Source organism: Giraffa tippelskirchi, chromosome X (genome assembly GCF_054371585.1).
Source record: "Giraffa tippelskirchi isolate mGirTip1 chromosome X, T2T-mGirTip1v1.2.pri, whole genome shotgun sequence".
NCBI classification, from domain to species: domain Eukaryota; kingdom Metazoa; phylum Chordata; class Mammalia; order Artiodactyla; family Giraffidae; genus Giraffa; species Giraffa tippelskirchi.
The window spans coordinates 49,966,480-49,983,310 of NC_137289.1; the positions used below are offsets into that span (position 1 = coordinate 49,966,480).

Below are 16,831 nucleotides of genomic sequence, written 5' to 3' on the forward strand. Positions count from 1 at the left end.
AGAAGAAGTCAGAGAGGGTCAGCACCTGGCAGGTCATGTAGTGGGCAGGGGCTTGTAGAAATTCAGCTAGTAACCATTATCATCATAAAGCAAAGAAGGAAAAAGAAAATTGGAGAGTTTGAGGGGATACTGTACAATATCACCTCAGGAACTTGGATCTGACTAACTGGGCCCAGGGGTGTCACTGTAAGGTTTGAATGCTGTGCTGAAAGTGGGGCCTGAAGAAAACAATTCTGAGGGCAGAGTGCAGGGTGGGCATTTTCATCTATCATTACATTGCTGGCAGTTGAATTTCTCTCAAGTTCTCTGCTACAGCCACTGCTTTCTCAATGAGTGCAAGGACAGATGTCCAGTGGGACACAGGGTATGTCTAGAGTCTATTTCCAGCCCCATATAGAGAAATGCTCTTGTATTTTATGACTGGAATGTCTACCGATGAGTGAGTATTTAAGTCACAGTTCCCCAACCAGCTATCAAACTGGCTCTTTAATGAGGTATGTTGTGGTTTGGTTGCTAACTCATGTCTGACTCTTTACAACCCCATGGACTGTAGCCCACCAGGCTCCTCTATCCATGGAATTTTCCAGGCAAGAATACTGGAGTGGGTGGATAACCATCTCCTTCTCCAAGGGATCTTCCCGACCCAGGAATTGAACCCACATCTCCTGCATTGGCAGAAGGATTCTTTACCACTCAGCCATCTGGGAAGCCTTAGTGAGGCTTAGACATGACCTAAAAGGGTGCTTGCTTAAGATGACTTTTTATTTCAGGTGACTCATGACACCATCAAGTGAGACGATTAAGCTGCTCTGATTTATTTGGTTAGTAGGAGTGTGGCCACGGATTATGCTCCCTGGGCAGCATTGCTTCTTGCTTCACATGGTGCACTAACTTTTTTTCTATTTTCTTTTTAATAGGGAGAGAAGAAGCCCTATGGGAAGCCATGTGGTGGCCAAGACTGCAGTGGGGGCTGTAAGTGCTCTCCTGAGAAAGGAACCAGAGTAAGTTGCTGCTTTCATTGTTGAAAGACAAATAGTCACAGGAGCCGATTTCTGAAGTGTGTATGTTTTCTTTAGAATTAAACTGCTTAGAATTTACTCTTGTGACCTCACAGAGCAAGCAAAGTGATGAGGACCAGCTGGAAGGAGCTTTGCGAACTAATGATAGAACTAGATCGGTCAGTCTCTGAGGGACTGGGAAGAGGTTTCTTTCATTGACTCAATGCCAAGGTTTCCTCAAAGTTTCATCTGGAGTGTTTCCAAAAGGCAATTAGGTTGTGCAGATTATGATATGTTTGTAGATACATGTAAATTTCCATAGCTCATTTATATCCACTTGGTACTTCCCTACCACTCTGGGGAACAAGTGGTCTGATTGTTATCTCCAGACTAGGGATGTGATTCATCCAAAATTAAGGGTATAGGGTAGCCATAAAGTCTAAAAATTGAGATGACTATACATAAAGAATGATTTATAGCTATTATGTTAAAGCATGGGACATGTTTCATAACATTATGTGATTTATTCAATACATTGTCCTTTAATAGCCATGCCCAGTTCAAATTGTTGTGCAGATTGCAATGAACACAGTGCCTTGACACAGCATTTCTATCAATCCTCTATGCATATGTGATGTATTGCCCTGGATGACTTGTATTTTTGATTTGCACTGAATAAACCTGCATCTTCAGTATAACTCAGCCAAAGGATTCAAGGGGCTTCAACCTATAAAAACAATAAAATCCAATCTATTAATATGTTTTCTGAATTTATGGCCACCCTGTAGAATTCAGATCTTCCGACTTCCAGCATTGTATCTGCACTCTCATCACACTTAAATAAGCCTAAGAGCTTACATTGTCAAAGAAAGGAAGCATTAATAGGTCAACCAAACCCTCAAAAACAGCTGAACAGAGAACAGAGTGACCGCTCCACCTCCTCTTTCATTATCTTCCATTTGCAGGAAAGTGAAATGTCAAATTCTGCCAGAATTTGAAGGAAAAGTATAAAAAGCCATCTCTAAATCAAAAGGGGCCAGACCTATTGTATATTAAAGGCACAGACTTAGGGAATCATAAAATATCAGAAAGGAAAGATATCTTCATGAGCTTCTCATCTTAACCACAGTTTGTACAGAGGAAATAGACTCTGAGAAGGAAGATGACTTCCCAGGGTCACACAGCAAATTGATGACAGATTCAGACTATTACCTGGGTCTTTTGATTTCTCGCCTATTTACTTTACCCACTGCTGTCTCCCAGGGAAGTCTTGTTCACTCTAGCCACTGAGGCTCATGTTCTTGCCTCTGATCTACAATCAAGGAACACTTTGGGAAAAAATAGTAATTCTACAACAAATATGTGAATACATTCTTAAACAACAGCAAGCAACACAGACAAAGCAAACACCTCCCTTGATGTTCTCGCAGTCCCACAATTGTCTTTCTGGTCTTTCCTGTGTGTGATCAAAGATATGTATGAATATGTATAAAAATATTGGGTTGGCCAAAAAGTTCATTCAAGTTTTCTTATACGATCTTATGGAAAAACTGGAATGAATTTTTTGGCTAACCCAATAGTTTCATTTTCTGTTTTTCTCCAAAATATAATGGTATGTGTATATTCTGTGCCTTTTTTGTTTGTTTGGTCAAATGATATGTCCTTAAGATCTTTTCCCTCTACCCTGCAGTTTAATCTAGCCATTACCCTTTTGGTGAACACTTATTGTTTCCAAATTTCTGCTATTTTAAAAAATGAAAGTGCTGCAGTGGGAATCCATGAACAGGCCTCCTTGTACTCATTTTTAGTCTAGATACAAAGGATCAGAATTACTAGATATAAGGGCAATGGGCATTTTAAATTTTCAAAGCTACAAGTACCGTACAGATTATCTATTCTAATTTATGTACACTCCTATCAGCATTGTTGTTCAAGAGTGCCCAAGTTTCTGCACCCTTGCCAGCACTTGACATTTTTGCTAATATGGGTGAAAATCATTCCAATTCCCAGGCTATATATAAGCTTAAGCATCTTTTCCCATGTTCATTGCATGTTTGTATCTCTTATGTGAATTTCCTGGACATATCCTCTCCCTATTTTCCTAAGGGGTGATTCTTATGGATTTATTTTACCCCTGCAAAGATACAGCAAATAAAAATGGCTCAAGTGGAAGCAGATGAGATTTGAAGTTTGACACAGAAGGGCATTTCCTGATGGATTGTGGGGGGTAGGAAGTTGCTCGGACCCTGAGAAACTGAGAAATAGTTCTGAACTGTTTGTGGGGTTGGGGAGAATTTAAAAGTAGAAATTTTTGTATATATTCTGAACAGAGGTCAGTCCTACACCAGGCGAACATGCTTATGATGACCTCATTGTTTCACCCCTGGCTGAGATTTTGATCTTTGAAGATGGAAGGCAGTGGATTTCCTCTCTGAGGAGCTCTCATCTGGATTCCAAACATCTGGGGCCCTAATCTGGCTTTTCCTTTGAAAACATGAGTGGTTGAAGGGGCATGGGATGGAGAAAAATAGAATATCATCGCATAGATTTTTTTTCCTCAATATTTAAAAAACTCGATATCCACACAGTCAGATATGTTCCTAAAAGTTTATTTGTGAAATCCTGAAGTTTCTTGGAATGTTTGTCGAGGTTAGTGAACCAAACCAAACTGTATTTCTTGAGTCAAGAGCGTGGATGTCCTATTTCCCAAGGAGACCAAGAGGCCAGCGCACGTGGGGCCGATCCAGAACACATGGGTGCTTGAAGCTGCCCGAGCAGCCAGGTCTTTTTACTAATCCTCCCTACCCTCCTGCGTTCTCAGGGCCAAGCAGGATTGTTTAAACTGGCCCCAGAACCATTGACCCTGCAGGGCAGCCCCTCAGTACCCCTTTTGTGCAGATGTCAGAAAGATTTGAGACTGTTTTCCTTAGCCGAGAAGAGGGCCCCATTTGGATTTCAAGCTGTTCCTCTCAAGCTCTGTGGGTTGGGAGTGGAACGGAACGTTGGATCACCCCTTAAATATGCCACAGCCCTTGGCAGGCCTGCCTCCTGCCTTGGGGAGACATTAAGCACATAGCTTGCTGGGCAGTGTGTATTTTTTTCTTAGCCAAAGGCCTCTTGAACTGACTAAGACATTATACAACACCTAGCACTCCTGTGGGACTAGGATCCAACTCTTTGGGGCTTAAGTCATCTCAAACTGATTTCTCGAAGGTATGCCCTACCTATAAAAAGTCCTTGCCCAACGTTGCTGCACCACTTTGTACTTTCCAAAACATCTTTTTCTCAGGGTCTGTATCATAATCTGTATGCAACAAATAAGCTGTTAAGTGACTTGTCCAAGGTCACTAGCCTGTCGGTGGCTAAATCAGCCTATTTTAGGAGAATGGCAACTTTTTTTTCTTTTTGGCTGTGCAGGATCTTAGTTCCCTGACCAAAAATCAAACCCATGCCCCCTGTGGTGGAAGCACAAAGTCTTAACCACTGGACCACCAAGGAGGTCCCGAAAATGGCAAAGTTAAAAATGACATGCCCAGTAATGTTACGTAAAGATGTTCTTCCCATCTCCCCTGGACATTTAAATTTGGATTTAATCTTTGACTTCCAGCTTTCTCTCTTGGGGGTAAGTGTTTTTATCTAGAAGAAACATTCTTTTTTTCCCATATTTTATTTTTTAAAAGCTTTTTATTTTGTATTAGGGTATAGCTGATTAACGGAGAAGGCAATGGCACCCCACTCTAGTACTCTTGCCTGGAAAATCCCATGGATGGAGGAGCCTGGTAGGCTACAGTCCATGGGGTCGCTAAGAGTCGGACACGACTGAGCGACTTCACTTTCACTTTTCCCTTTCATGCGCTGGAGAAGGAAATGGCAACCCACTCCAGTATTCTTGCCTGGAGAATCCCAGGGACGGCGGAGCCTGGTGAGCTGCCGTCTATGGGGTCGCACAGAGTCGGACACGACTGAAGCGACTTAGCAGCAGCAGCAGCAGCAGCATAGCTGATTAACAATGTAGTGATAGTTTCAGGTGGACTGCAAAGGGACTCAGCCATACATATACATGTATCCATTCTTCCCCGAACTCTCCTCCCATCCAGGCTGCCACAGAACATTGAGCAGAGTTTCCTGTGCTATACAGTAAGTCCTTGTTGGTTATCCATTTTAAATGTAGCAGTGTGAACATGTCCATCCCGAACTCCCTAACTACGCCTTCTCCCAAGCAACTGTAAGTTCATTCTGTAAGTCTGTGAGTCTCTTTCTGTTTTGTAAGTTCATTTGTATCATTTCTTTTTAGATTCCACATATAAGGGATGTCATATGATATGAAAGAAACATTCTTTTGACCTGTCCTCCTCCCTAGTATTTTTTTTTTTTCTGCCATTGGATTGATCAAATCATTGTAGGTTGACATTTCCATCCCTTGCCCTTTGTTCCCTCCTGGATTTGAAAGCTGTCCCTGCATTATACTCCATTAGTTTGTTTTCTGAGTTGGGAGCAGGCAGGACTGCTGGTTTTGTTCTGAGCCTACTATTCCTTACTAACATTTCAGAGTTTTCTATTTTAACAGTGTTCTGGTGTTTGCGTACAGCGTGGGGAGCTCCTACTTATCCGTGCCACCTAAGGGTGAATTATTGCAGAAAATCTCAAACTCTGGGAAATGTTTGGATGCCCCCAGATAAGGGCTGTTGGCCCCTCTTTTATGGCCGGGGAAGCTGTGTCCTAGCTAGAGAGCTGATGTGGCTAGCCTGAGTTTCACGTGAAACAGCCCAGGTTTCTTAATTCTTTATCTCTGGCTTGCATCATGCTGCTTCTTTAGCACAAAGTGTATTTCCCATGAATTCCAGAGCTCAGATGCATTCACCACCAGCCCTTAAATTTACTCTCCTCCTGCAAACAGCTGGCGTTCCCTGTGTCAGCTGGCTGGTGCCATGGCTACCGAGAGGCTGTTTCATTTTTTTTTTTTTTTCCTGAATCAGGGCATTGCTGTGCACATCTTTCCCTTCTCTCTGAGTGCCCTCCCCCACACCCATGCCCTGACTCAGTATTACAGCGTGGTCCTTAACCTCTGTGGGTCCAAAGTGACAGCAATTCATGCGCATGACCTCCTGGGGTGGCCAGACCTTGTTCCAGTTACCTGCACTCAGGCATCTTGCCTTTATCGCCCACTGACTCCTCATCCCTGTGCAGGCTGGCCTCACTGCTCACACTGGTCACCACTAACCCGCCTGTTGCCAAAAACAATGGACGTTTTTCATTCTTACCTTCTTTGACTTCTCTGCTGCATGAGACACCTCCTTCTTTCCTGAAACGCTCTGTGCCCTTGGATGTCATCATGCTTTATTCTCCTGGTTCTTCCCTATTCCGACTGGGACTCCCCAGGGTTCTATCCTTATCCTATTTCTCTTCTCACTGTAGCTCTTTCCCAGGAAAAGTGAAAGTGTTACTCACTCAGTCATATCTGATTCTTTGCGACCCCATGGACTGTAGCCCACCAGGCTCCTCTGTCCATGGGGATTCTCTAGGCAAGAATACTGGAATAGGTTGCCATTCCCTTCTCCAGGGATTTCAGCTACTACTCATACAATGATAGATATTCAGTCTCTAGCTCTAGCTCAGACCTTTCTCCATAGCTTCGGGTCAGCACTGTCAGTTTCTTGCTGGATAATTCTGCTTAGAGTTTCACTGGCGCCATAAACATGTATCACACAGAATTCAACCAGTAACCCCCACCAGACGTGTACCTTCCTAAGTCCTACCTATTTCTTCCCCATCTCAGTGCATGGCCCCACCAAGCACTCCATTGCTCAAGCTGGAAATCCCAGAATCATTCTTATCTTCTCTTTTCCCCACTATCACCTCCATTTCATCATCAAATCCCATCTATTTATCTTCCTAATCAAGCTCAAAAAATCCATCCACGTTTCTCCATACCTATTTCTTCAATCCAGAGCTGTATAGTTTCTTGCCTGAATTCCCATAATGGCCTCCAGACTGCTCTCCCATCCTCCAGTCCCACTGTTTCCCATCCATTTGCTACTCTGCTGTCATCATCTTTCCAAAACATAAATATGATCATGAAAATCTTGCTTAAGATCTCTCAATGGCTCCCCATAGATCTCACAATAAAATCTTAACACTAGCAGGCTTATCAAGTCCTCCATGGCAGGCCCTTGACTTCTCTCCAACATTCTCTTTCATCACAAGGAGCCTCCCTCTTCAGAAAAAGAAACAAGACAAAACCATATACAAAAATGGACTATTGACAGTTCACAGTACCTGCTATGTTATTTAATGTGCTCCAGGTTTTATATCTGCTACTCCCTTTACATGTCATTGCACTTTGGATGTGCTTCCACTAGCTCTATCTTTTTTTCTGCTGACTTGCTTCTATCTACCCATCCTTTGAAACTGAACACAGACTTCACCTCCTGAGAAGCTCTCCCTGATAGACGGTTATGTACTTTTCTCATCCTGAACTGCAGCAATCTAATGATTTTTCTGCTCTCCACTGTCTTATGAACTCCTTAAGGGCAAAGACTTGGTGTCCTTAGACTCTACAGGGGCAGTAGGCACTTACAAACTGTTTAACAAAGGTCTGACCAACCAACCAGCCAATTTGGTTGGGTATGGTTCCAGCCTTGCTCATCTGAATTAGCTCTTAAGTTGGTATGAAGAAGATGGGAGTCTCTTCTAGAGAGGAATCCATTTTGCTAAAAGAAGGCAGAGAGCCAGGGCAGTCATTTCCATAGCTCTTCTCAGTCCTGTTCACTGTAAGAATTGCAGCTCTTTCCCACACTCTGGTTCCCATAGCTTGCTTTGGGATTCTGCTCTACCTAACTCCTCTGGGTTTTTGACCTTGACCACTTCTTCTGCCTGATTGCTTCTTTCTCGGTGTCTAGCAATGCCAGAGACTTGGCAAAATGCTGTTGTTTAACTACCAGCAATTCATTGTTTTTCCAAGGTGAGGAACCTCTTCGTGAATAATTGTGAGTAAAAGATAATCACAAACTTTCTTTTTGACATTGCTTTCACCCTTCTCTCCACCAAGCCTTTTGCTTACAGCCTCGTAGCCTTATGCAGTGTTGATGGTCTTAAGTTGCCCTTGCTCTTCCTTGTGGGGGGAACGGGAAAGTGTCTGGGCAAGGAAGTAGCCACTGGGTGTTTAAAGGTAGGGGAGGGAGGTTAAAAAAAAACAACAAAGATCCCTGTGTATTTTAAATATAGTTTTTTAGGTCAAGGATAATTGATGATAATGTTAAAAGTCAGTGTCTCTGCCCTGAGTCAAGATGCAGTCGTAGCCCAGCAGATGTTTGTGGTTATCTTAATCCTCTCTTTGATCACACAGGGACAGTATGGGATTTCTGGAATATATTATCTGTACTAGTGAGGGAGGCTTCTGTTAGAGAGGAGCCAAGGAGCTGGAGGAGATAAATACACAGCTGTGGAGTCAAGGGCACTGCTATAGATACCTAAGACAGTGCCAGGCCTGAGCTCTGCCAACTGGATGACATTAGGCTGGTGCTTCCCCCTCTCAGGGTCCCAGTTTACCCATCAATAAAGTGAGGGGTTTGGGCAGGGTGATCTCAAAGAACCCACCCGCTCTGATGATCCAAGTCAGACCCTGTGTTGCTGTACCATGACAGTTTCTTGCCCCTAAAGTGTCTTATCGCACTTTCTAGTGTTGCAGTGAGATATGGAGGGCCATGTTTGACAGTGTTTTACCGTCTGGAGGGGTGTCTTGGCAGCTGCCTCAGATGGAAATCACTTGCCATGGCTTTTTACTTCCGACACTAGAAGTGCCTAACAGCTGAAATTGCTCCCCTGCAGGAATGCGCTGTGCTCTCCTCCTTGGCCATCTGGCTGGTGTGATATGAAGAGACTCATAGGGATGTCGCCTTGCCACACCCTCATCCCCCCCCCACCGCCAGATATCTTCCCTGCCTGGCCAGCCTGCAATTCTAGCTTTAGAGACCCACTCCTTATGTTAAGCATGGCTGTATCTTTGCATTGCTTGAATCTTTTGCATAGGCTTCTTTGATAAGAGGAGGTAAGCTTATCCTGAATACCTGGGGAGGAGCAGTGTGCACAAATCTTTAGGGACTTCTCAGTTTCCTTGTGCTGCCCTGTTCAGCCATATGTCAGAGACACTGGATATCAAGACATGGGTGAGGATCTCACTCGCCAATGTGTGACATGGTCTCTCCTCCTAGAGTCTGCCTTCCTCTTCCCTCCCCAGCCATATACAGGAAGTCCCCTACACACAAGCAAGTTCCATTCCAAGAGTGTGTTGTAAGTCCAATTTGTTCATAAGTCGAACAGAGTTAGCCTAGGTAGCCAAAGAATACAATTGGCATGTAGTGCTGTACTGTCATAGGTTAATTATACTTTTCACCCAAATAATACATAAAATACAGATAAACATAAAAATAAAGAAAAAATTTTTAATCCTACACTACAGTACCTTGAGAAGTACAGTAGTACAGTACAACAGCTGGCATACAGGGGCTGGCATCGAGTGAACAGGTAAGAAGAGTTACTGACTAGAGGAGGGAGAGGAGGTGGGAGATGGTAGAGCTGAAGGATAGCCAGCAATAGGAGACAGAGGGCAAGCTGCAATTTCACTTATGCCTGATGTTAATGTAACACACATTTGCATTTTTGAAAGTTCACAACATGAAGGTTCATATGTAATGGACCTACTGTAATCCTCTCTCCTCTTCTTGCTGTTTTCTGATCTCTAACTTCCTTCTTTCTCCTTCCTGGCTTCCCTCCCTCTGGCTCTTGCATCACTAGGTCTCCATCACTCATTCTCATTTTCCCCACCATGGCCTCCTCACCTCAGTTACTTCTCTCTGCTTTCAGTTGCCTGGGCTTGCTTCCTGTGTCACCAGTCCCAGTTTTTTCTTCTCTTGGAGCAGGCATGATAGAAGCAGGAGATGGGAAAGAGAGGCTGAGATGTACTTTACAGAGGTGTTGCACTTCTCCAGAGATTCTAAATCTCAAAACATGGATCAGTGGTCTCCAGAATTGGTGGGGGTGAGGGAAGGGGGAGGTTGGCACAGGCAAATCAGTCCACTGTAAAATCAGCATAAAAGAAAATATTATGACTTCTATTTCCATTTAAATTGAAAATGTCCAGAAAGAAATTAAGATTTAGATTTAAATGATTTAATTTATGTAAAGTGCTTAAAACAGTGTGTAGTACACCGAGAGCTGTCTAAGTATTAGCTATTATTATCACTACTATTCAGCCTTTCAAATATGTAATACACATATTGCCACTGGTACCCTCTGTTGCATATGCTTTGTAAGGTATTCTGAGGGAAGAATGGGAGCCCACAGGTGAAAGGGTTGACCCTGGGCCCCTTACGTTTTTTTCCTGAATGTATACCAGAGATATTGCTATCTCCTTGGGTCCAGTTAAACGGATTTCTGGATTATACTGTCTAACTACATTAACCCTCACAAAATGGGCAAGTGGCTTAAGAAGATTCCTGCAAATAAGCCATGTATTGAAGGTAATGCCAATAATGTAAGAACATGAAAATGGCAGCGCTCACATTTCTCTCACTCACTCCTCGAATGAATTTTTCCATCAGCCTCACTGTGAGGGAAAACCCACGACAACAAAATCATATGTGACAAGAAGTCAGCAAAAAAGCAATTCAGGGATAATCAAGAAGACTACATGAAATATGGGTTTATGCTCATTGTCAGTAATGAAAGATCTTGCCCTAAGTGCATATGGTGCCTTGAAATATTAGCCAATAATATAATGAAGCCATCACAATTAATAAGACATTTGACATGCCAAATGCCATTATCTCATTTTCTATTTATTGTGTGTGCTTCATAATATATATGTGTGTACATATATACATATATGCAGAATAGGACATGTATATAATTTATATAATTACTAATAATATAGTGTGTACACATATAAAGCATTCTATGTTTTTTTAACTGCAAAGCATGCAATCAGGAAGACAGCCATACAACCAACTTTAGAGCCTCACCTTAACAACTGTATAGAAAATAAAGAAATGGGGATGTCAGGAGTTGGGAGAAGTGAGACAGCAAAGAAATTTTAAGATCATAAAATCTCAAACCTGGGAGACTGGATCAAAGCCCCAAGTGGCATATCATAGTTTATAAAAGGCTTTCCCAGCATGCATATGAATGCTCTTTCCCTCTCTTTAAATATGAAGACTTTTGGAAGAAGCCATTTCAGAGAGGTGAAGAGATTTTCCCAAGGTCCCTTGCGAGTAGCATAGCAGAGATTTGAATCAATTATTCTATACTCCCTGCTTGGTGTTCTTTCTACCATGTCAAATGTCCTCTTAATTTCATGGCCGTAATCAGCTGAGCTCATCATGGTCAGATTGTTATGAATGGTAGAATACTTGTAGTGGAGAAAATCTGCCAAAGAGATGTAGACCTGATATCAACAAATCTATCATCCTGCCCCCACCTCGTGAGGAATAACCCCTGACCACATGTATAGCATCTGTTTATATCCTTGTCTGAGTTTTAAAATGTTTTCCTAGTATCTCAGTCTTTTAGAAGTTACATGAACTGAAATCCATGCAAAAGGAAAGCCTGGTTTTCATCTGTGATTACAAGTCTTCTGAGGCATTACATCAATTTTTACAGCTCTGATATAGGCCTGTCCATTTATGTAGGCCACTCACTGTATAGAAATTCTCTGCAATGGAGTTAGAAATGTGTATAGATGAAACAACCAACTATATGTCAAGGAAATAATATGGTGTCCGTTCTGAGAAAACTTGCATTAATGGAAGTCTTCCAAGAATGTTTAACAAAATTAATTGCATGGCATCTCTCCTAAGCTATAGAATTCGATGGGAAAAAATGTGCATTGCTTTGCAGAAATTTGCCTCGCTGCCATCTTTTCAAAAGAGCTTTTATTTTAACAAATAAAGCAGATGGCCAATTATTTCATGACCACCTTTACTTACAGAGGTAGAGGTCCTAGACTATGTTCTATGTTTTATTTTTCTTATTGTGTTGCATCAGGTTCAAGCCCATTAGGCAAACATTTAAGGAAACACTCTGGAGAATATAGACATATTACAAGCACCAGACTTAAGGAGACCACACACACACACACACACACACACACACACACACACACACACACACACCAGCTAGCAACAGCAACAGCCCTTAATTACACAGCACTGCACCATCTGATTGAAAGTCTGAATGGCAGAACACAAGTCCTCAGAAGGAGGTATTGGTATGGACTGGAATGAATTTAAGCAAACTCTTTTTTTAAATTATCATGACAAAAATGTTTCTTTAGGAAGACGAATGTGGTGGGGGCTGTGCAGAATGGCTTAGAGTGAGAGACATGATAGGCAGATAGAATGCTGTCTATTTTTAGAGCTTATGAGGCATTTCGCAAATCCCCTAGCACAATAGAATGGAAACTTTGCATTTTCTGCTGCTCAGATCCTTTCTTTAAATGATTCTCTGCAACATTGAATACACACACAGAGACACATACACATTCAAGGAGTGATTTGATGACAATGGCTTGTCTTCATTTTAGGTGAAGGTATCACTTTCACCTTTGGGGCTTCCCAGGTAGGGCACAGCAACCCACTCCAGTACTCTTGCCCAGAGAATCCCATGGACTGAGGAACCTGTGGGCTACAGTCCATGGGGTCGCAAAGAGTCAGACATGGTTGAAGCGACTTAGCACACGCACACACATGCATCACCTTTTTATCTTTTTAATTAACTGAAAGATGGTACTAGTTCCTTTCCACCACATTCATCTAACTCCTTGGAAACCAGTATCTCCATTGAGTAGTCCCTGCTATTCCCAGCTGAGAAAAACTCATCCCTAAACCAAGTGGAATCAGCAGCACTGAAATGACCCTATTTTGATTACAGAAACGACTGTATGATGCTTCTCTTCATCAGATGCTAAAAGCTCCAACAGTTACTATGATGCCCAGCAAGAAAGACCAGCTCGGTGGGTTCTGAAAGAGCTTCTGTTTCCTACTTGATACATTTCATTGTGGGAGTTATGAGTGAATGGTAGAGTTTGAGGAATCATGAAAGAAAGAAGTCATTGGTTCATAGAAGACAGATCTTAAAGCTTTGGTCAGCAGAGAAATCTACAGAATGCCTTAGAATGGTGTCCTTATCCTGAATTACCAGTGGGACATTAGCAGGTTCTGTGAACTTAGCACTTGATTTTGCTTATAGTCAAATGACAGCTTTTACAGTTTTTGGACGGATAAGTTTTACTCCTTAATTTTTGAAAAGCCAAAGGAAAAAATGCTCATTCCTTTAGACCCCAGGAAGATTAATGTATATGTTTGGTTATGAGCCATATCAAAGAAACCATGGTCTCTGTCCCTGTACATGTCTTTGCTAGTTCAAGTAATTGGAGCGACTTGGCATTCCACTGCTTTAGTTGGGTTCCTCTTGGATCTGACACCAGTCAGTGGTTGCAGCCCCCTTCATATGTTGCTGGGGGAATGCCAGTAAAGCTATGAGTAAACCAGGGAGCTGGGGAGAAACAGGCTGTGGGGCCCAGAATGGAATGAGGGGTAACCAGGGTTCAGGAGCCAGATTTCCCCAGAGAGAGACAAAAAGAAAGCAAACAAAAGGAAGAGACAGGTCTAAACAGGCACCCCAGACAGGGCCCCTGTGCTGTAAGAACAGAGCCTTAAACTTCACAAAGCTCAGGAAGGGAAGGGAGCCAGGGGTTAAACACAGCCTTTGCAATTCACTTGAAGAATGATTAACTGAACACACATAGAAAAGCCACACATGTTCATATAGAGCAACATTTATTATTCTTAAAACCCACTTAGACACTCCATGAATTTAGAAATCTACCTAAACCTGTAGATCCACATAGATATTAATATTGATCCTCAGAAACCCCGAGGGTACACACCCTTAGAAACACAGACTCAGAGAGGCTCAGCAGCACAAAAATACCGGGAGTCCCACCATGCCTAACAGTGGGCTGGTTTTTGAGGCATGCGACAGAGTTTAATGAACTCATAAAATCCAGTACTGGCACCTGGGCCCAAGCCTTCAGTAACTGGCATCAGCGTAAGAGAAATGAAACTCTCTTTGAATTTTACCTACCAAATCAAGTCCAAACCTAGCTCTAGCTCTAAGAGCAGGATGGAAGCCTGTCTCCATCTCATCCTGTGTGAGATGAGGAGCCAGGCTTGAAGGGCTCCCAGGTCCCTTGGAGGAAGCAGGGCGTGCACTGTGGCCCCCTCCTTCCCCCCAGGCTCATCTACAGCCTAATGACAAACAGCCTCCAGACCCACACTTTGACCAGCCCCCACGGGATCTCCCTCATGCCCAGCTATCCCAGGAGAACTTGATATCCTGGGGTTTGGCATCGGCTCTTCACACGGTCCCCAGAAGTTCCTGCTCCTCGGGGCTCTCCCAGCCCATCACCCACTCCCACACCCAGCCAGCCCCAGCGGCCTGGTGGCTGGGTCTCCAGGGGACATCTGGGGTCAGTTCACAAGGCTGCCTCCAAGGGGAGGAGGCTGGCCTGGCCTGGAAGAGACGGCGTCTCTAGCAGGAGACACAGAACTGCCTCCGCAGCCAGAAAGGGCGGCCTGGGACAGCCTTGAACCACTGACCTGCCACCCCACCGCATTCACGGCCCAAATCCAGTGGCCTCCAGCGTTTAGCAATGGGAGAAGCCAGTTGGGAAGAAGCAAACAGGAAAACAAACACAACCTGGGAACTTTGGACCAGCTTCCAAACTGAAAGTCCTCAAATATCCCTTGTCTTCCCCCTCACAAAAAAAAAGACCCTCTCATGAAAAAAATGGAGGACCCTTAGATTCCAGGATGGCAGAACCAAAAGCACCTCAGGAATCCTGTAGTCCAACCATTTAATATTACGTATGGGGGTCCAGAGTGAGGAAGAGACACAAATTCTAGGGAGTTTTCCTTGATTATGAAGGCCAGGTGTGTGTGTGTGTGTGTGTGTGTGTGTGTGTGTGTGTGTGAGAGAGAGAGAGAGAGAGAGAGAGAGAGAGAGAGAGAGAGAGAGAGAGAGAGAGACTATCTGAGCTGGAATCCTGAACCATGGAACTTGTGAGCAGGAATGCCTTCACTCCAGTGACCAGAAATTTTTCCCACTGCCCAGGGATCCACAGGTACTCAGGACAGGGTTGGGGAAATTTTCCATCTTGGTAGTACAAGAAATTACAGTGGTTGAGAGCACAGGTTTTAGAGCCAGATCTTTTAAAAGCCCATCTTTTAAGATCTGGCTCTATTATTTACTAGATATGTAAGCTTTACCTAGTGGTTCTCAACCAGGGGAAGTCTTACCAACCAAGGAACATTTGGCCAGGTATGGAAACATTTTGGGTTGCCATAATTGGTGGGGTGCTACTGGCATTGTTGATAGAGAACAGAGAAGCTGGTAAACATCCTATATTGCACAGGACAGCCCCCTACGACATGGAATTATCTGACCCAACATGTCAATAGTGTCAAAGTTAAGAAACCCTGTGTTAAGCAAGTAATCATCCTGAGCTTCAGTTTCTTTATCTGTGACCTGGAGTAATAGTAACTATACCATAGAGTTGTTATAATAATTAAATAGACTAAAATATATAAAAACAATTAGTGTAGTGCCTGGCGCAAAGTGTTCTACTAATTATTAGCTATTAGTTCCTCAAACGCTCCCTTAACTCCACTTTCTCTTATAGTTACCGGTGCGTATCTCTAGTCCCCTTACAGCATAACTCATTGAAATAGTTGTTTATACTCAAAATCTCCACTTTTCACATTCTCTCTCAAATCCACTCTAGTCAGGCTTCATTGCCTTTGCTCCTATCTTATAAAGGTCACCAATGACATCCACTTTGCTAATTCCAACAATCATCTCTCAGTCTTTGTCTTACTTGACCTGCCACCAGCATTTGAAATGGCTTTTCACTCTTTCTTTCTTGAAAAACTTTCTTTGCTTGGCTTCCAAGATAGCACTCCTTTGATTGTCCACCTACCTCGATGTAGAAAGCTTTGCTCCAAGAGGAGAGGGACTTGGTCTGATTTGTTTTGTTTTGTTGAATGAATGAATTAACGAATACTATTTATTGTAAGGATTAAATGAGATCATGTATATAAACCACTTAGCACACATCAAGCACTTAATAAATGGCCCCTGTTACCAGTACTACTGCAACTATTACCACTGATTTTTTTTGCTATTATTATCATTTTCCCCTCCTGGGCTATGAGCCTTGTGAGCATGGATTAACATTTAGCTTATCTTGATCTTCTCTTATATGGAGCTTTATTCAATAGAAGAGTATATATCCAAACTTGGATATATATATATCCAGAAAACAGTTTGCTATGGATGAGAGTAGCTGATGAAGGCATGAGCCTAGAGCAGGGCCTTAGAGGAGAAATACTTTTGGAAGAGCTTGATTGGGGGTGGGGTGGATGGCTAGAGTCTCATAGGCATCTGAAGGGAGTCACACTTAAGCCATGTCTACTCCCCTCTTCATAAATGATGGGATCATAAAAGGTAGGGAGTAGCAGTTCTCACCCATTAATCATCTCAATTCCTTCCCTCCCAGGTATGGGGGAGAAGCAGGACTGTAGCCAAATGTTAGCATGAACAGGGCTTATCTGTTGGGTTTGACAGAGTAAGCAAAATAAATTCACTTGACTCACAGTACTGGTTGAACTTCATTTTCAGTCTTCTTGAACTTTGAGCAACTTTGTACACTGATCAACTCCTATTAGCATCTGTACAAATTTGCAAGTGGCATTTATATTAGTCTGAGAATTTGGACG

The 16,831-nt window shown here is 43.0% G+C and overlaps 1 protein-coding gene across 1 annotated transcript in view; it reads left to right on the plus strand.

The window, feature by feature from the left end:
• The window catches only part of COL4A6 (collagen type IV alpha 6 chain), a 320,692-nt gene that overhangs the window by 147,927 nt on the left and 155,934 nt on the right, over positions 1-16,831 (plus strand). The window contains exon 3 of the mRNA XM_081565867.1: positions 918-1,001. Coding sequence (XP_081421993.1) covers positions 918-1,001 — 84 coding nt within the window. The remainder of the gene's footprint in view (positions 1-917; positions 1,002-16,831) is intronic.